We start from the raw sequence: 21824 nt of genomic DNA, 5'->3' as shown, positions 1-21824 counted from the left end.
TGCTTGGAAGCGTGGGAATGCTTTCTCTAATCCTTTTTAAACAGAATTTGAGCTTGCATCAGCAACAGATTTTGTAATCTGCGATCTAACTTTTTGTTTGTCCTTTGCATATTTGATAGACAGCGCTTGCGATAATTTCGGCGTTCTCAATTTATTGGTGGCTTGTGTAAACTGAATAACGCTCCATACTTGTTTTTGGTCTTCCTTTTGCTTTTCCGGTTGATGTAGTGGGTATCTCTTCTTTCAAAGTATCGAAGAAGGTGACCTCCTTAAGCCAGTCCTGATACATGATTCACTGAATAAGTTTAAGCCAAGCGTTCAGCCGACATACAATTTTTTTAATTATTGGCAGTATCTGGCATTGAGGATGTCAACTCGTTCTCTTTTTTCATTCATTTTTTGTCCTCGTTCTCTTTTTTTTTTGTCTCCTATTTGATGGCATTTTAAATCGGTGGATTTGACATCCTCAATGATGTTCATGGGGCCTATCCACTTTATGTTTTCGCAAGTGACCTAACCTTCTATTAGTGAATCCTGGTCCTCATAGTTTGCGTTGAATCCTTCACTGGTTTGAAGGACATTGAACAATGTCTTGTACTTATTAGACCACTCAATGTCCGTGCCGAATTTGGTCCAAATCGGACCATATTTCGATAAGGTTGTTATGAGGACATAAAATATGAATTTTTCACCGGATTATGACGCAACGCCTTTTTACTTGTTATATTTAGTAGTTATTTATTTCTTTTATAACATTTGTCCAACGACATGATTTTTGAAAGTTAAAATTCTGAAATAATCGTTTCCTATTAAATACTCACTAATATTGTCAACATATTATTTTCCCAGAATTTTACTTTTAATTTTCTGGGGAAAGTTGTTTTCATATTCAAAAAACTTTTTTTTTCCCCAACTGTAGTGTTACCATTTCTAAAGACTGTTTTTCCCATACCATGATAGCTCGTGATTTGTTGTTTTCCTTCTGTGAACATTAAGAGAGGAGTGTAGTGCGATGACATCGTCTCCCTCACAAAATAAAATTGGTAGATTGCGGTGTTTTTGTGTGTTTAAGTGTGTGGGTGTATAATTAATGGGATTTTGATACAAAGTTAAATTTTCTTTTAATGGCAAGGCAAAGTCGTTATTACGTTGTAAGTTGGTATTTTGCAAACACAGCATAAAGTTCCAAGTGTTGGTCACAACAATAGGCGGGCATTACAAGTATTGAGATGTGATTTTTTTTCTGGTAATTTTGTACAACGCAATTCTTAAGGATTGGTGAATGGGTGGCAGTCAAAGGGGAGAGGGAGGAAAAGAACGGTGTTGGGAAGGTGATTGAAAAATTGTTGCAGCGTGTTAAATTCTTTACATTTTGTTTTGCTTTTGCTGATTAGTTCTTTGCATTTAATTTCAAGGTGTGAAAGTTTTATGGATTCCAAGGACTGACGTCAATTATAGGAATCTTGTGCGATACTAGTTTTTGTTTTGTTCGGCATAAATGTTGAACGGATTTGCTTTAGACTTTAATACACTTGTCAGGTGGGTGTAGGCTATTATATAGTCTGTCCTGATTTACATGTTATATCCATAACAGAAGGATGGGGGTAAATTCCGAGGCTTGTATCACTCGATATAGCTTAAATGTGGTAATGTAAGCTGTGTTAGATCCCCCAATATTAGAGCCGAGTATGGTGCCGACATTCGAGCGGGATATGTTCGAGATCTGATAAAACAATGATATAGACCAAACATCCGAATTAACTTTTGGGTTCACAAATGGTGCTCTTTTTCACCAGATTCTAACGAAATTTGGTAAATTTGTATATATCCTAGTTGGCGGGTAGCCGAAGTTAGGCCCGCCAAGCTTAATGCCTTTTTACTTGTTTTTAAATATGCCAAAATAAATAATAAATCTTTGATGCATTAGAATATTATCTTTATCATAAAATTTCATACGACTAATCCTCATTCTTTTTTAATATCGCAATGTCGTACTGCTATGCCTTTTTTCTTATGCTCACATCTAGAAATCTACAAATGTGAACATCTTAATCATTTTTATATAAAGAAATCCAATATAATCCCTTCAATGATGTGATTCTCATTTCCTGCTAATTGATCTCTTATTTGTGTACACATTTCACACAAACTCTTACACACACAAAAACCGCTATAAGTAGTCCTGGCCCTTTCTTTCTTTTTCTCTGCTTTAGCTAATGTCCTCAACCTCCCACATCCGCATTGGCCATTTAGAGGTCGGCACTTTAGTTTACACATCTGTGTCATTATCAACATAAACATTGAATGTGGGCATTCATAGCTGTGTCCATTTCCTTGAAATGGATGCCTTTCAGCCAGTGTGAATTCAATTCATTTGCCATTCTCTACGTCTTGCTCATATGTGAGGGGGCCGTTAGAGAGAGAGAGAGAGCACTTATACAAGTATGAGTGAGTGAGGGTACATTTACCTTCTTACAACAGTGTACTTTACCAGTCATTAATGAAAAGTTGCTTTGCTTGGCCTATGCGTGTGTGTGTGTGTGTGTGTGTCTGAATATGTGTGTTAGTATGGCATTAACCCATGTCAATCATTGTCAGTGTCATCATGAGGTTGCACTTGGTTTGACCACACGTTCACTAGCACGCACTCATAAAGGTTGGCGTAGAACGTGTGTGGGATTTGGCATTGAGTTTGCCTTCAAACTTTCATTTGGCATTATCAGCATTTCCCGTTTGCTTTTAATGGCATAATATTTAATGTCTTTATTTTGTTGTTGCTCATTTGCGGGCAGGATTATGTGGACTTAGTGTGTCTGTCTCTGTTATATGCTTAGTTTCAAATGTTTCAACAGAACTTATTTTAGGATTTTTTCTTCTCCTTTTTTCTGGTATTTTGTTTCGTTTATTTTAAGCACACCTGAGAGGTGAAAATACAATTGAAGTACATATATTACTGTTGTTTATAGCTAATAGGTGTTATATTTTTAGAAACTGTCAGACAGACATGACAGAGACAGGACAGAGACAAGCCAAAGACAAGACAGAGACAAGAGAGAGACGAGACAGAGACAAGGAAGGCACAAGACAGACAAGAAAGAGGCAAGGCAGACACAAGACAGGGATAAGACATAAAATATAGAGATGAGGCAGATACCAGAATGGGATGAAGCAGAGACAAGACGGGGCCAAGACAGAGACAAGGCAGAGACAAGACAGAGATAATAAAGATACAAGGCAGAGACAAAGAAGACACAAGACATACAAAGGCAGAGAAAAGACCGAGACAAGGCTGACATAAGATAAGGACCAGACAGAGAACGACAGAGACAAGGCAGACACACGACAGAGACAAGACTGTTATAAGGCAGAGACAAGGAAGACAAGTCAGAGACATGAGAGTGACAATGCCGACACAAGGTAGAGAGTAGACAGAGATAAGCAGAGGGGCGCAGAAACAAGACATTGACCAGACGGAGACCAGACAGAGACGAGACAGAGACGAGACAGAGAAGAGACAAAGACGAGACAGATACGAGACGAGACAGAGGCGAGACGGAAACGAGACAGTGATAAGACAGAGACGAGACAGAGACGAGACAGAGGCGAGACAGAGACGAGACAGAGACGAGACAGAGACGAGACAGAGACGAGACAGAGACGAGACAGAGACGAGACAGAGACGAGACAGAGACGAGACAGAGACAAGACAGAGACGGGACAAAGACGAGACAGAGACGAGACAGAGACGAGACAGTGACACGACAGAGACGAGACAGTGACGAGACAGTGATAAGGCAGAGATAAGACAGAGACAAGGCAGATACTAGGCAGAGACAAGGCAGAACCAAGGCTGAAGCAAGGCAGAGACAAGGCAGAGGCAAGACATAGATAAGGCAGAGACACGACAAAAACAAGACAGAGACAAGACAGAGATAAGGCAGAGATAAGACAGAGACAAGGCAGATACTAGGCAGAGACAAAACAGAGAGTAGACAAAGACAAGACAGAGATAAAGCACAGACAAGACTGATACAAGGCAGATACGAGACAGAGACAAGGAAGACACAAGACAGAAACAAGGAAGACACAAGACGGAGTCAAGGTAAACACAAGACGGAGACAAGGTTGACACAATACAGAGGCAAGACAGTGACAAAACAGAGACTAGCAGAGACGAGACAGAGACAAGACAAACACAAGGCAGAGAGAAGACAAAGAGAAGGCAGCGACAAGTCATAGACAAGGCAGAGAGAAGACAGAGACACGACAGAGACGAGACAGAGACGAGATAGAGACGAGACAGAGACACGACAAAGACGAGACAGAGAAAAGACAAGACAGACGAGACAGAGACGAGATAGAGACGAGACAAAGGCGAGACCAAGGCGAGACAGAGACACGACAAAGACGAGACAGAGACGAGACAGAGAAAAGATCAGACAGAGATAAGGTAGAAAGAAAACAGAGATCAGACAGAGAGAAGACAGAACAATATAGAGAGAAGACAGAACAAGATAGAGAGAAGACAGAACAAGATAGAGAGAAGACAGAGAGAAGACCGAGACAAGATAGGGAAAAGACAGAGACAAGACAAAGATAAGACAGAGACAACACAGAGACAAGGCAGAGACAAGGCAGAGACAAGGCCGAGACAAGGCAGAAACAAGGCTGAGACAAGACAGTGATAAGGCAGATACCAGGCAGACACAAGGCAGAACCAAGGCTGAAGCAAGGCAGAAACAAGACAGAGACAGGGCAGAAACAATGAAGACACAAGACTGAGATAAAAACAGAGAGTAGACAGAGACGAGACAGAGATAAGGAAGACGTAAGATATAGACAATACAGTGGCAAGGAAGACACAAGGCAGAGACAAAACAGAGAGAAGACAGAGGCAAGACAGAGATAAGACAGAACAAGGCAGAGACAAGACAGAACAAGGCAGAGAAAAGATGGAGAGAAAACAGATACAAGACAGAGACAAGGCAGAGACAAGACATAGATAAGTCAGAGACACGACAAAAACAAGACAGAGACAATACAGAGATAAGGCAGAGATAAGACAGAGACAAGGCAGAGAGACGGAGACAAGACAGATACTAGGCAGAGACTAGGCAGAGACAAAACAGAGAGTAGACAAAGACAAGACATAGATAAAGCAGAGACAAGACTGATACAAGGCAGATACGAGACAGAGACAAGGAAGACACAAGATAGAGACAAGGAAGACACAAGACAGAGACAAGGAAAAGACAAGACGGAGTCAAGGTAAACACAAGACGGAGACAAGGTAGACACAGAGGCAAGACAGTGACAAAACAGAGACAAGCAGAGACGAGACAGAGACAAGACAGACACAAGGCAGAGAGAAGACAAAGAGAAGGCAGCGACAACTCATAGACAAGGCAGAAAGAAGACAGAGACACGACAGAGACGAGAAAGAGACGAGACAGAGACACGAGAAAGACGAGACAGAGAAAAGACAAGACAGACGAGACAGAGACACGACAAAGACGAGTCAGAGAAAAGACAAGACAGAGAAAAGACAAGACAGACGAGACAGAGACGAGACAGAGAAGAGATCAGACAGAGATAAGGTAGAAAGAAACAGAGATCAGACAGAGAGAAGACAGAACAAGACAGAGAGAAGACAGAACCAGAAAGAGAGAAGACAGAAAAATATAGAGAGAAGACAGAACAAGATAGAGAGAAGACCGAGACTAGATAGGGAAAAGACAGAGATAAGACAGAGAAAAAAACAGTCCATGGTTTCCGTTAAAAATTTGCCTTTATTAACTTCGTTGATATCAGAATTATTATACAACAACGAAATCAAGAATTGGCTGCGGTTGCTATTGTCTCAAGTAGTCATATCGGAGAATCAGTATTTAACCATTTTGGATCATACTTGGTATGAACACTGGAGTCATAGCAGAAGTATTTGTGCTAAATTAGATGAAAATTGAGGCGTTTAGGGGCTCAAAAAGTCAAATCCGGGAATTTGTTTATATGGGGGTACAACTGCAACAACACATATATATGAATCTCCACATTTAAGCTCTTGAGCCTTTAAAACGTTTCGAATAGCTAAGATTACCAACCTCTGGATCCCTTCAATAGGCACTCGAACCATCTAAAGAAGCTCTTTCCATTCCTCTCTATTTTTTCTTAAATGATATACATTTTCCCTTTTTTTTTGTCAACCCACTGTGCGTAACCGAATTTCAGCTTTCTAACTATTTTTAATACTCCAACTTCATTACATATAACTTTTCCCGTCTTTACAGAAATCGAACTAAAGGAACGCCTTATAGCTTGCGTTAAAAAGGAGGTAAAACAACTCATGGAGGAGGCTGTCACCAAGAAATACATACACGAAGAAAGCAGTTCGATTACCTCGCTATGCGGTGCTGTGGAGGCCTGTCTCAGTCATGGTCTACGACGGCGTGCTCTTGGTCTCTTTAAAACATCTTCCACCACAGCTTTAATACAGAAAATCGCCAAGGCTTGCCCTGAGGCAGATTATGTGAGTCGTCGTCTCTTGGAAATTGAGGTGGCCATTGAGAGTTCGACGGTGGCAGGGAAAAGATCCTGTTCGAGCAGTGATAGCATTATAAAACCTAAACTTCTGAGCAAAGGTAGCAGTAGTTCGGTGACAACGATAAATACCGTTTCCACAGGTTCACCCCCCAATGGACCGGTTATCAAGTGAGTATTGGGAAAAAATAGATTTTTTTTTGTTACTAAACTCATTGTCTTAATTAGGTACCTGTGGATACGGGTGGCTTTATATGAGAAACGCTTATCGAAAATAATCGAGCATTTGGTTAGCAATGCCAATAATTACTATGATCGTGATGCGCTGGTCGCCGATCCTGATTATGGTTCTATACTGAGTTCATTGCTGGTTGGACCATGTGCTTTGGAATTTACGCGAGCCAAAACCGATCATTATTGGTCAGATCCGCCGGCTGATGAATTGGTAAGCTTATAGGAAAAGATTACTGGAAAAGATTTTTTGTTATGATTTTGAGTCAAGGATGCAAAAGTTGAATATAAGGATTTAAGTAGGGCTTAAATTTATGTAACTGGCACAACCTACTGCACAAAAGAAAGTCCAATTTTTTCTTATTCCAATAATTTCGTCTTAACAACACCCAAAATCAAAAGTGGACCGATAAGGACAATATGGGTATCAAATGAACAGTATGCGGGAGTAGATAACGAATCTAGTGCACAAAAACGCCCAAAATGGACAGATTAGCAAATCACGGATATATGGGACTCGGTTTGTTGTTCTGTACAGACTAAAGGACGGCAGACCCGATTTTCTCGAAATGTTGGCATATTGCGTGGGTTGGTCTGGTAGGAATCATAGGCTATATAATTTTTCGGTATCCGAGGGGGGACGGACCCTCCCCATTAAGCCAAAAACATAACCCAAAATCAAAAGTGATCCGATCGGGACAATTAGGGTATCAAATGAAAGGTATTAGAGATCAATAAACTAATATGTTATTAAAATTTGGGTCCAAGTACCCAGCGGGCCCCCACCAACCCCAAAAACTCCTCTAAACAGATATATTTGAAGTTCATGTAAATATGGGACTCAAATAAAAAGTATAAGACAGTAAATAACAAATATGGCATAACACATTAGGTCCAAGTAATGGGAGGTCGCCCACCCCCAAATACCCCCAAATGGGCATATTAGCCGACCATGACTATATGGGACTTAAATGAACATTAATTTGCGTTCAAGTCTAGGCGGCGCTTTTCCTTCTAATGATACGTCAAATGGGTTATTTGACCCATTATGACAATATGGGACTCAAATGAAAGGTATTTGAGAGTAGAAATTTGATATCCAATTTTGGAGCCAATTGTTTTGGGAACGCCCTAAAGCACCACCTAAACTGAACTTCATTTCCTTTGGGAATAAAGAACGAATTTGATATCTATTTTTAGTGCATAGTGCCGGTGGCCGCCCCAGCCCCAAAACACCCTCCAAACGGCCCTGTTACCGGCCATGGCAATATAGGGCTCAAATTAAAGGGATTTGGAAGTGCAGCACGAATTTTATATCCATATTTGAGTCGAAATGTCTGATGTGCCATCCCTCCCCTAATGAGAACATTACACTAAGGAAGAACATTACCACCAGGAACCGGAAAGGGGCAAATTCTCACACATCAATGAGTGTTTTCCGATTCAAGTTTAAACTCAATGATAAGGGACCTTTATTTATAGCCGAGTCCGAACGGCGTCCCGCAGTGCGACAACTCTTGGGGGAAATTCTTTAAATGACCATGCATGGCACTGTTCCTCGCAAATGTCGTCAACATTAAGAGGGATAAACACCGCTTTGTCCGATGTTCTCGCCAGGATTCGAACAATATACCATGCTCAAATTTCCATTCTTTAAGTGAAGTAAGAATCTTTACCTATAAAATTTTGTTTTTGTCTTCCATTATAAAGTTAGGAATGTATTATAATAACATCTAAGAAAAAATCCTTCATAATCAAGAAAAAAATTTTTTCTCATTAAAGCAAAAAACCTTTTCCTAGTTTGAATCTAGCTTTTCCAAAGTTCTTTACTTTACATCCCTTTGGTTTTCTACAGGTTCAAAGACATCGCATTAGTTCTGGTAATCGCACCCCACCCACCTGTCATCGACCCATAATTAATTTTAAGCGCAGTTTGCACACCAGTTCAGAGGATACCAGCAGTGGTTCCTTTAAGGCCAGCTCTCCAGCCAGTGTTGCCAAAGATTATGTGGAGTCATTGCATCAAAATTCTCGCACCACCCTATTGTATGGCAAGAATAATGTTTTGGTTTTGCCTGTAAGTATGGCCAAGAGAACTCCTAAAAGTAGGCTTTAATTTTGTGCTCTCTCTTATATGCCTAAACAGAAAGATGTCAGCGAGCCTATGCCTGGCTATTTAAGTCTTCATCAGAATGTGCAATCACTAACCATTAAATGGACACCCAATCAATTAATGAATGGCTACACTGACAATGATGGCCAGGATCTCAGCTCATACTGGACCTATGCCCTTAACATAAATGTGGATGAAATTGTCTATGTTCATTGCCATCAAAATCGTGGTGAAGATACGGGAGGCACAGTTATCCTAGTGGGTCAAGATGGGGTTCAACGTCCACCCATACATTTTCCCGAAGGTGGCCATATGCAATCGTTTTTGAGTTGCCTGGAGACTGGATTGCTGCCCCATGGCCAATTGGATCCGCCATTGTGGTCGCAAAGAGGTATTGGCAAAATGTTCCCTTGGCCCAAGAGTGTACGGCGACGCATTTTGCCCTCGGTTATGGAGTCGGCTGATGAAACACCCATCGATTATGTCTTCCGAGTTGTTAGTAAAAGTCAACATGAAGAATTTTGTGAGTGAACCAGCATTTTTTTTTTTGAGATCTTAAACTAATTTTTCTATTCTTCTAGTGGCTACTCATCCCATTTTGGAGCTGGGACGCACCAGCCCCAGACGCAAGCATTTAGGCAGCTGTTCCACTACGGGTAGTAGTGGTTGTTCTAGTAAAAGTTTATCCATGGAACAGAGCATAAATGTAGACCCACCTTTGGTATGGCATGGATTTTATGTAACTGGGATTTCTTATCTGCAGCTAATGCTTTTAATTTTTGTTTTCAGATTCAAGCTAGCCAAACGGCTAGCATAGAATTGGTCTGTTCCACCATGAGACGACAAATCATATCGAGAGCATTTTATGGATGGTTGGCCTATTGCCGCCATTTGTCAACGGTTAGAACGCATTTGTCTGGCTTGGTTAATGGAAGAATAACACCAGATTGTAAGTACTTGATAAAGCCAAATAAAATTTATATAGACCTTCAAAGAAATATGTAAGGAAAGACAAAATTCGGGCCGAGCCGACTATATAATATAATACTATACACCACAGAGTCTATTGCAAATGCAAATTTTGACCATGGACATTCCACTAAGGAACGGAGCCAAACTTCTCACAGTGCAGTCCGATTCAAGTTTTTAAGCTCAATAATAAGGGGGCTTCTTTTTTTAAAGCCGAGTCCGAACGGCGTGCCACAGTGCGACATCTCTTTGGAGAGAAGTTTTACATGACATAGTACCTCACAAATATTGCCAGCATTAGGAGGGGAAAACCACCGCTGAAAATATTTTTCTATGGTTTCGCCAGGATTCGAACCCAAACGTTCAGCGTCATAGGCGGACATTACATTCAAGTAAATACTTCATGTCATGTAGATCTAGTAGATCATCTTTTTCTTTGTCATGACTTCAAATTGCATATCCTGTGATATGAAACAGATCTCAGCATAAAATATCGTTTTCCGAACTGGCAGTCTCAACGAATTGCCGAGGGTACTGGGGTATTACCCATATCCCCTTCTCCACTCCACCTTAAAGGATTCGTTAATATCGAGTTCTCATTGCATAATCTTCCTGTTGGGAATGCATTACCTGAAGATCCTTTCTGAATGTGTCTGCAGTTGAAAGTAAGTCCTGCGGAACTGAGTTTTCCTCAGTTTTACTCTCCAAAATACTACCATTTTTTCACGCAACCAACGCGCAGATATACCTCTTAAATTGCTGAACGTCAATGTCGGTGTGAAAGATATTCGCCGGAAGAAGATTCCACATAAGAATGGTTCGGGCGAAACATAAATTTTCTAGGTAATGCATGGTTCGGTCGACTGGCTAATCCATTGCAAATGGGTGTGAGTTCCTGGCAAGTCTTGTATTGCTGCTGAACATCCTAACGTCAGGGATAAGAAGACGAATATCCCTGGAACACACGCCCTGAAAATAACGATAGAGCAAAACAACGCTACCCACATTCCGACGATGTTTAAGAGGAGCAATAGAGTTGGATACTCTACTGTCCCCAATCAACACCATCGCTCTCCGTTGAACCCGGTCACTTGACCAAGGATGATTTTGAAGCTCTTGCCCATATATGAGAGTTATATTCCATCCTCGGCCTGATGTAGGTAGTATAGATATTGAGAAGATCAGAAGTGGTGAAGAAAGCCCAAACACTTGAATGCTTCTTTCGACACTTCGAATACGTATTTTGACCAACGGACATCACATTGTATCTTCATGCCTAGAACATCAAAAACATCTAACTGCTCAATATCTATACCGTCGATAGATATCGACGATTGTAGGGAAGTCAGTGAATCGCTGGTGCGACAAGAAACAGCACTGCGTCATCTGTGCGTTAAAGTCTACTCTGTTCGTTCTACCCCACTCGGGAATGGCCAACAAATCCTGGGAGAGCGTTTCATCCATAATGTGCCTCCTGTCCACAATTTCTTGAGGACTGGGCCTGTGGTCGAATGAATATGAATGTCACAGACTACTGTCATCGGCAAATGAGTAGACTGGATTCGAAGTCTGACTTAATAGATCGTCAGTGAAAATAAGAACAAGTCATTGTTCAATTGTGTAAAACAAAATTTAGATCTTTTTAGTAGCTATACCTAAAAATACAACGATCTGAACCATATACGACACGGATGTCGAAAAGCCTAACATAAGTCTCTGTGTCAAATTTCAGTGAAATCGGATTATAAATGCGCCTTTTATTGGGCCAAGACTTTAAATCGAGGTATCGGTGTATAGGGCAGCTATATCCAAATCTATACCGACTTGGACCAAGTTGCAGATAAATGTCGAAGAGCATAACACAACTCATTGTCCCAAATTTCGTCGAAATCGCACAATAAATGCGCCTTTTATGGCCCCAAAAACTTAAATCGAGAGATCGGTCTATATGACAGCTATATCCAAATCTGGACCGATCTGGGCCAAATTGAAGAATGATGTCGAAAGTTTTAACACAACTCACTGTCTCAAATTTCGGCGACATCGGACAATAAATGTGGTTTTTATGGGCCTAAGACCCTAATCCGGCAGATCGGTCTATATGGCAGCTATATCCAAATCTCAACCGATCTGAGCCAAATTAAGGAAGGATGTCGAAGGCCCTAACACAACTCACTGTCCGGGGAAATTGCACAATAAATGCGCTTCTTATGGCCCCAAAATTTTAAATCGAGATATCGGTCTATACGGCAGCTTTATGCAAATCTGAACCGATCTGGGCCAAATTAAAGAAAGATGTCGAAGGGCCTAACACAACTCTCTGTCTAAAATTATAGCAAAATCGGATAATAAATGTGGCTTTTATGGGCCCAAGACCCTAAAGCGGAGGATCGGTCTATATGGCAGCTATATCCAAATCTGAACCGATCTGGGCCTAACTGAAGAAAGATGTCGAAGGGCCTAACACAACTCTCTGTCTAAAATTATAGCAAAATCGGATAATAAATGTGGCTTTTATGGGCCCAAGACCCTAAAGCGGAGGATCGATCTATATGGCAGCTATATCCAAATCTGAACCGATCTGGGCCTAATTGAAGAAATATGTCGAAGGGCTTAACACAACTCACTGTCCCAAATTTCAGCAAAATCGGATAATAAATGTGGCTTTTATGGGCCTAAGACCCTATATCGACGGATCGGTCTATATCGCAGCTATATCCAAATCTGGACCGATCTGGTCCCAATTTAAGAATGATGTCGAGAGTCTTAACACAACTCACTGTCCCAAATTTCAGCAAAATCGGATAATAAATGTGGCTTTTATGGGCCTAAGACCCTACATCGGCAGATCGGTCTATATGGCAGCTATATCCAAATCTGGACCGATCTGGGCCAAATTGAAGAAATATATGGAAGGGATTAACACAACTCACTGTCCCAAATTTCAGCAAAATTGGATATTAAATGTGGCTTTTATGGGCCTCTATTTTTAAAGACTGTAGTGTGATTTTAACGGACAGATGGACGGACGTGTCTAGATCGTCTAAGATTTTTACGCTGATCAAGAATATATTTATAGGGTCGGAAATGGATATTTCGATGTGTTGCAAACGGAATGACAAAATGAATATACCCCCATCTTTCGGTGGTGGGTACGAAAAGGGAAGGAGAAAGGACAGACCCTTGTGGCAAACCTGCGCTCAATATATACCTATCGGATGAGAACCCATCTAGAACAACTCGTATAGTGCAATCTCTCAGAAAGCTCGACATAAGTCGAACGAAGTTATTACCGACCAAAAGTAACAAGCTTTGATAAAATTTTATTGTGCCAGGCCCTATTAAATGCCTTGGGGATATCCAGAGCCACGACCTTACTCTTACCAAACTGTTGGATAGAGCGACTCTATCGTTCCGTGAAAAATGCCATTAGGTCTCCCGTAGAGCGATTTCTGCGGAACCCATACTGTCTATCACTAAGAAGGCCATTGGACTCTAGTTTCTGACAAGATGATGGTTATCCATACTCTCCATAACCCTGAAGAATGCGGAACATATCGCAATTGACCGGTAATTCGCAGGGTTGTTCGTCCACCATTTTTGGGGCTGGACTTTCGCAACCTTCCAACGCGCCGGGAAAAATCTCGCACGGTTAGCAAGGTTGAATAGGTTACGTGGTGGATAAGCAAGCGTCGAAGAACACCTACAAAGGACAAGTGTTGATGTACCGTCCGGGCCCGGAAATTTATTGACGTCGAGATCCGCGATTTTCCCCATACCACTTTCCCTATGTCGGCAGTGGTTTTACGATGTCCGTCTATGTTCAGTAGACCACCCTTAACCCCACTATCTTATGCTGCCTTACGGCTTCTTTTTTCAGTCATTCTTCATTGTAAAATTTTTTTTCTTCTTTTCCAGTGGCTGTCAATGAATCGGGATTAACAAAAGAAAAATGGATGGCTTTGCATGAGGATGGTGTTATAAGCAGTCATGAGGAAGTATTTCGTTTGGTTTATTTCGGAGGAGTGGTACATGAAATACGCAATGAAGTATGGCCATATCTTTTGGGACATTATAGGTAAGCCCTACGACCTTTCTAAAGAAACAGCAAATCATCCTTGTCTCTCTTTCATTTCTTCTGCTCCTAGCTTTGGTTCTTCCATTGAAGAACGCCAAAAATTGGATGACACCAGCAAACATTATTATGAGACTACCATGAGTGAATGGTTGGCTGTGGAGGCTATTGTACGCCAAAGGGAGAAGGAGAAGAATGCCAAGGCCATGGCAAAAATCTCGGCCGAGAATAAACGCAAAGGCGAAATGAACGAGAAACAAATGTGTCGTCAGACTGAAATGGATGCTGATGACATGGATAATGATGTCTTTGATGATCATGATTTCTCGGATATATCGGATCCCGGTATAGATTTCGATGATGATGTGGGCGGTCACATTCAAGAGGAAAAGGATTCGGGCAATTGTGATGATGATGATCTAATGGTGGAGGAAGATGAAGAAATGGATAATATGCTAAAGGAAAAGGCACAAAACGCTTTAAATGAGGAATGTGATCAGCGTGTGGGCGATGTAGCATCTGTGCATGAGGAGATCGAAGTTCAAGAAGTCCAGGATGTTGTAGAGGATGCAGCCGCAGTAGAAGGAGGCCTTGAAGCCGAGGAGGCCTTGGAAGTTAGTGAGAGCGAGGAAGATGAAAAGTTAGCTGAGGATAATGAGCAAGAATTGAAAACTCCCCCAGAGCAGGAAGAGCAGGAACTAAATTCTAGCACTTCCCCCATTGCTGGTGAAAATGTGGTCTTGGAATTTGAAGAAATCGAACCTTTGCCCCTAAATGAAAATTGTTTTGGTGAATCGGAAGCCGAGGCAGGGCTAACACCCGAACAGGGGGGCATGCTGCTCCTAAGCATCAAAAGTTCTCCATCCACTTCTTCGTATGAGACAGTGGGCAATGAATTTACGGACATGATAGAGATGACAGCCAATGAAAATGAAATAGAATTGGAGGAAGATGTCACTGTGGAGACTGCCGTCGAGGAAGCCAATGAGACAGTGGAATTAGAAGAAGATGAGGTTGCAAATGAGGCTGTGGAAGAGGAAAAAGTAAAAGAACCAGAAGAAGAGGAAGAAGACATGGATGTAGATCTGAGCAATACAAAACGCCAATATCATAGTGTGGAGGATATTCGTCGTCCTTCCAAAGATGAGGTGTGTACCCCGCATGCTGTCATCATCACCGAAGCAGCCTCCATAGATGCTTTGGAGTGCACTGATGAACCCACCGATGAAACTTCACGCAAGACCAGCCTAATGTCACCCATGAATGAGGATATCACTGTGGTGGCTTCGTTGGATGCCTTGCAGGAGCCCAAGTCGGCTTGTGTCTCACCAGCCAGTTCGAATGGTGGGGTATACAGTGTAAGTAAAAAAGCCTGAAAGGACTAAAAGGAAAACAAAATATTTAGTATTTAATTTTTTTTTTTTATTTTTCCTCCCTAGTATGAGTTTTTGGAAAATTTCGCTTTAAATCTGCATCGCATTGAAAAAGATGTCCAGCGCTGTGATCGTAATTATTGGTATTTTGCCAATGAAAATTTGGATAAACTGAGAAATGTCATAACCACGTAGGTTCTTTTTCGGGTTCAATGCACTTTACTCAGATTTCCTAATATGGTTCTATTTTTCTACAGCTATGTTTGGGAACACCTGGAGGTTGGCTACATGCAGGGCATGTGTGACTTGGTGGCCCCTTTATTGGTCATATTCGATGATGAGGTTATGGCCTATGGTTGTTTTTGCAAGCTCATGGAACGCATGATTGAAAACTTCCCCAATGGTGGTGCAATGGATATGCATTTTGCTAATATGAGGTAAGTAGAAGGGGCGCTAAGGGAACGAAGCTAAAAGTATTTAAGGAACAACTGAGTACCCGCCACCAGAGCGGTTTTTCGACATTTCGCAGTGTATAACCAAATCAAATAACCACAACTTTGGGTTCGATATAAATAATACTTTGTTAAGTACTTTTATTAACTGTCTCTTGTTGCTTAATTCGCAGCCTGAACTTTAAAGAGAGAACGGTCGTACTTGTTCAGCCTTCGGAGGTTATCAACAAAGTGAGATGACTGCCTCAAGTTCAAGTTTTATTTTCCCATTTTCTTTTCAAAAACATTTACAAGATATTATTTCTTAAAACTAACTTATTAATACGTCATCTCTTAGCAGTTATATTTATCTAAGAATATTAGTTAGGTTAGGTTGAATGGGTCGCTTACCAAAGGTGAGTTCACTCGGAGAGAAAGGGATGGAAAAGGAGAAAGTGAGACCTCCTAAAAAGAAAAAGACAGGAGGAGTGAATATACCCGATCGGGAGGTGCAGAACCGCCCTTCGTTAAGCACGCAGGCACGAACCTACCTACGCCGGAGCCTTTGTCATCCCCCCGTCGGAACCATCCTGTTCCCTCAACAAACCTCAGGAGAGATACTAGAGGTACGTTCGCAAGTTCACCCAGATCACAGATGAAACGGCTCCCCAGAACGGAGAGCCTACGTCTCTGCAGACCCGGACTGGAACAAAGCAAGTGCTCAATAGTCTCGTCTTCATCGAGGCAACTCCTACAGAATTCATTGTGTAGTATCCACATGCGCGCCGCCATGCGGCCTATGGCACAGTGTACGGTTATGACCCCTGTAAAAGTACTCATCGCCCTCTTATCGAACGCCAGCAATTCCCTCGTCCTCCTCCGGTCAATGACCGCTCATAGCGCCTTCGCAGTCCGGCAGCCATCTACCGTGTCCCACTTCGCCACCGACGCCGCCCTGGCCATCCCCTCTACTGTGTTCAGTAGCTCGACAAATGGCACGTAGGCAAGACCGATGACTGGTCCGCCCGGCACAGATAAACCCTACCTGGCGCACTCGTCCGCCCTCTCATTATCTGGAATTCCCTCATGCCCAGGAACCCATGTCAGTGTCACATCGTGGGCCCGGAGCCCATTCAGGGATTTCAACCAGTCCACGCATTTCGACCTCACCATCCTTAACCCCAGGGCCTTGAGCGCCGCCATACTATCCACATAAATTTTGAGTTTCAAGGGCGATTGGACCCTCGCCAGAATTTCAATGGCACACTGCCTGAAAGACCGTACACTCGTCCGGCAGTCTAAGAGACATACTGATATGGAGTGCATCAGAGTAGACCCCCAATCCAGTCCCTGACTCCAACTTGGAGCCATTTGTGTAGATCGAGGTCTCATCCTCCTCAAGTACACCATCCGACCTCCATTCGTCCCTATCAGGAAAACGAATCGCGAATGCCCTCACTCCAGTCGGCACTGGTGCCAAGCAGTCGTAGATCCTCCTCAGTCTACCCTCCGTATCCATAACACCCAGAATCGCACCGTGGACGCATCCACCCTCCTTCAGCATGCCGAGCTCTCTCAGCTTAAGCGCGACCCTGGCGGCGCAGTTCCAAATATAGGCCCCAATGGGCTGCATATCCAGCATCGCCTCCAAGGATCACAGGTGCGCAGCATCGCAGGCAGGTGCGGATCCCCTGTGATCCCGACATTATGCATTAATTAATAAAGCATATTATTTGTCCATTGGGAGAATAAGGGGTGAATCCCAGTGCGGTCCAGTGCTGCGACTATCGCCCCAATCTCCACATTATTGAAAGCCCCCTCAATATCCAAGAAGGCCGCCAATGTATAATCCTTTTGTCGGAGAGAAGTCTCGACCTCCTGTACCACCTCGTGGAGGGCCTTCTCCACCGTGGAGGGCTGTCTCCACCGGGCCAGTCCCCCTCTCACCGTCAGGTCAATCAGTCTTTCCAGTGTTTTCAGCAAAAACGATGACAGACTAATAAGCCTATAATCCTTCGTCGTACTATGGTTTATTCTTCCCGCCTTGGGGATAAAGACTACCTTGACTTCCCTTCAAGCACTCGGTATGTAGGACCATACCAGGCTCGCCCTGAAAATCTACTCACGTCATGGCAGGGTGACTCTAAGGGACTCCTGCAGCAGTGCCGGGATAAGAATACTATTTTAAATTATTGGGTTGACCAAAAAGTAATTGCGGATTTTTTAAAAGAAAGTAAATGCATTTTTAATAAAACTTAGACTGAACTTTAATCAAATATATAATTGCCATTTTGTTCGATAACCTTTTGCGATCTTCCTGGCAAATTTAGTATTCCACGCTCGGGCCTTTATCTGCAAAAAACTGAACCAAGTGCGATTTTATAGCCTCATCATTGCCGAAAGTTTTACCATTAAAGGAGTTTTGCAAAGATCGAAATAAATGGCAGTCTGATGGTGCAAGGTCAGGGCTATATGGTGGATGCATCAAAAGTTCCCAGCCAAGCTCACTCAGTTTTTGGCGAGTGACCAAAGATGTGTGCGGTCTAGCGTTGTCCTGGTGGAATATGACACCTTTACGATTGACCAAACAGACAGCATAACCCTCTTTTGGTGGATATCAGCCTTTGAAGTGGTTTGAGCTGGTTCACCATGCTTGCTTTTCGACTAACGTTGTTGTAAATAATCCATTTTTCATCTCCAGTTGTGATTCGTTTTAAAAACGGGTCGAATTTATTGCGTTTAAGGTGCATATCACAAGCGTTGATTCGGTTTGTTAAATAAATTTCTTTCAATACATGTGGTACCCAAATATCAAGCTTTTTCACCAGTCCGAGACTTTTTATGTGATAATGAACGGTTGATTTTGGTAAATTTAACTTCTCTCCTATCTCACGCTCAGTTACATGACGATCCAATTCGATTAATGCTTAAAATTTGTCAACGCCGACTATATGAAAAATCCGCAATTACTTTTTGGGCAACCCAATACATATACTAAAAGAGTCTCTCCCGTTTCCGGGGTCGGAATGTCCGCCAGGTTTAGGTTGTAAAGAAGTCGACCCAGCACTGAACCCTGTGGGACTTCAGCTGCTTTCGGAGGTGTCTCGATCAGAGTAGAAACAGTAGAAAAAATTGGTTTGAGCGCATGCAGAAGTTTATAAATCATGCTGGAGGATATTTTGAATAAAAATAAACTCATTTTTGAAGAAACAAGTTGCATTTTTATAATTAGACCAGAAATTCGTATCTCTTTCTCGTATTGACAAAACTCTCGTATTCACTAAACTTAATGTAGCTTTGAAATAGGTTTATTCGACAGATTTTCTTAATAGAACTGCCATTAAACCATTAAAGGTGAATGGGTAGAAAAATACCCAACAATAGAGCTGTCATAAAAAATTGTAGCTCGAGTTAGGAGAAAGGTAAAAAAAAAATTTATGGCGATAGGCCGACTACTTTTGATAGCAGGTGCAATTTTATCTCAAAGTTTTTAAAACCACTTTTCTCCGCATATTAAGAAAATTATCTTTTTTTGGAAAAACATAGGGCTTATTGTATATAAAAAATTAAACGTTTTTAAAATATGTTAAAAAATTAAAAAAAAAATACTACGTCAATATAAATGCTCTAAATAATGAATATATGAAATATCATCAAAATCCAACAAGGGAATGGTTTAAATTTTGTGAATGCCGCCGTGATAAAACACTTTGAATTTAGACAGGTGTGTCGTATACGTTATGATACTATTTACAGACAACATACGCCCAATGGGCCTCCATTAAACGTTTAAGAGTTTCAACCGATTAACAAATAATTTTTTGGTTTTCACCATGCCAGTGATGTGTTGTCTTAAAAAAGGATGTTTTTGCTGAAAAATTCATTGAAAAAGGGTATGCAATTTTAATCTAATTAAATTTTTCTGTTATTTTTTTGTTCCAGATCTCTTATACAAATTTTGGACTCCGAAATGTATGATTTGATGGATTCCAATGGTGATTACACCCATTTCTATTTCTGTTATCGTTGGTTTTTGTTGGACTTTAAACGTGAACTGGTCTACGATGATGTCTTTGCCACGTGGGAGGTAATATGGGCAGCCAAACATGTGGCCTCCGGCCATTTTGTGTTGTTTTTGGCCTTGGCTCTATTGGAAACGTATCGAGATATAATACTATCAAATAGCATGGATTTTACAGATGTTATAAAGTTTTTCAATGGTAAGATGAAGTAAATAACAAATATAATATTATAAAATGTAAATATTATTTTATTTTGTTTAATATTTGATTCCATTTTATTTTGTATATATTTATTTTTTTAATTCGTTTTATTTTATTCTGATTTACCTGATTTTTGGAACATCTTCCTGCTCGAGATCATATTCAATGCTTTCTACTCAAAGAATAGCATAGCAAAGAACTTATAAAAGTTGAGCAAGTGTGTGTCCTTATGCAAAACACGTTGACCTGAATTAACCTATGTCATATTAAGATGTCCAACATACCCAAAATACTATTTAGTACGGTGTAGAGCACGTTTTTGTTCTGAAACAGGGCTCAATAAGTTCTCTATCTCTCCCTAGCGCAACAAGAGAGAAGAAAGCCTTACTTTCCACTATTTCGATACAAACTAATCATCAATGCTAAGAACAACAAACACATCAACATTGCCAAACTCCTTTTATTGTGCACTTGAACATTCTTTGAATGTCACTACGAGTGCTTTTTGTGCTTAGGCAGCATTGACCTACAGCACAGTGACAGGCCGGTTCGTTTGGTTGGTCTGTTTGCGCTCATTTATTTTGATCTTTAAAATATTTTCGTGATTTTTCGAAAATCTTCCTTTACTTTATTTTACTTTAGCTGATTTTTGGAACATCTTCCTGCTCGAGATCATACTCAATGCTTCTATTCAAAGTTTTATTTTATTATACCCACCACCGACGGATGGATGCATATTCATTTTGTCATTCCGTTTGCAACACATCGCAATATCTATTTCCGACCCTATAAAGTATATAAATTCTTGATCACCGTAAAAATCTAAGACAATCTCGACATGTCCGTCCGTCTGTCTGTAGAAATCACGCTAAAGTCTTTAAAAATAGAGATATTGAGCTAAAACTTTGTAAAGATTCTTTCTTATTCATAAGCAAGTTAAGTTTGAAGATGGGCTATATCAGACTATATCTTGATATAGTCCCCATATAGACCGATCCGATGATTTAGGGTCTTAGGCCCATAACAGCCACATTTATTATCCAATTTTGCTGAAATTTGAACAGTGAGTTATGTTAGGCCAGTCGGCATCCTTCTTCAATTTGGCCCAGATCGGTCCAGATTTTGATATAGCTGCCATATAGACCGATCTCTCGATTTAAGGTTTTGGGCCCTTAAAAGGCGCATTTATTGTCCGATGTCACCGAAATTTGAGACATTGAGTTGTGTTAAGCCCTTCGTAACTTTCTTCAATTTGGTCTAGATCGGTTCAGAATTGGATATAGTTGCCATATAGACCGATGCGCCAATTTAGGGTCTTAGGCCCATAAAAGCCAGATTTATTATCCGATTTTGCTGAAAATTGGGACAGTGAGTTGTGTTAGGCCCCTCGACATTCTTCGTCAATTTGGCTTAGATCGGTCCAGAGTTGGATATAGCTGACATATAGACCGATCTCTCGATTTAAGGTTTTGGGCCCTTAAAAGGCGCATTTATTGTCCGATGTCACCGAAATTTGAGATATTGAGTTGTGTTAAGCCCTTCGATACCTTTCTTCAATTTGGTCTAGATCGGTTCAGAATTGGATATAGCTGCCATATAGACCGATGCGCCAATTTAGGGTCTTAGGCCCATAACAGTCACATTTATTATCCAATTTTGCTGAAATTTGAACAGTGAGTTATGTTAGGCCAGTCGGCATCCTTCGTCAATTTGGCCTAGCTCGGTGAAGATTTAGATATAGCTGCCATATAAACCGATCCTCTGATTTAGAGTCTTAGGGCCATAAAGCCACATTTACAATCCGATTTTGCTGAAATTTGGGACAGTGAGTTGTGTTAGGCCCTTCGAGATCCTTCGGTAATTTTGCTCAGA

The 21824-nt window shown here is 41.3% G+C and overlaps 1 protein-coding gene across 2 annotated transcripts in view; it reads left to right on the top strand.

Annotated features, from left to right (window-relative positions):
• Positions 1-21824, top strand: part of LOC106080381 (small G protein signaling modulator 1) — a 72353-nt gene that overhangs the window by 44084 nt on the left and 6445 nt on the right. For both annotated transcript variants that reach the window (XM_059366357.1, XM_059366356.1), the window contains 11 exons: positions 6288-6708; positions 6766-6982; positions 8624-8845; positions 8915-9404; positions 9463-9602; positions 9671-9830; positions 13769-13928; positions 13999-15283; positions 15365-15489; positions 15556-15735; positions 19672-19949. In XM_059366357.1, coding sequence (XP_059222340.1) covers positions 6288-6708; positions 6766-6982; positions 8624-8845; positions 8915-9404; positions 9463-9602; positions 9671-9830; positions 13769-13928; positions 13999-15283; positions 15365-15489; positions 15556-15735; positions 19672-19949 — 3678 coding nt within the window. The remainder of the gene's footprint in view (positions 1-6287; positions 6709-6765; positions 6983-8623; positions 8846-8914; positions 9405-9462; positions 9603-9670; positions 9831-13768; positions 13929-13998; positions 15284-15364; positions 15490-15555; positions 15736-19671; positions 19950-21824) is intronic.

This window comes from Stomoxys calcitrans, chromosome 4 (genome assembly GCF_963082655.1).
Source record: "Stomoxys calcitrans chromosome 4, idStoCalc2.1, whole genome shotgun sequence".
Classification (NCBI taxonomy): Eukaryota; Metazoa; Arthropoda; class Insecta; order Diptera; family Muscidae; genus Stomoxys; species Stomoxys calcitrans.
Note: the sequence above shows the minus strand (reverse complement) of the source record. Positions and strands in the feature narration are given on the sequence as shown.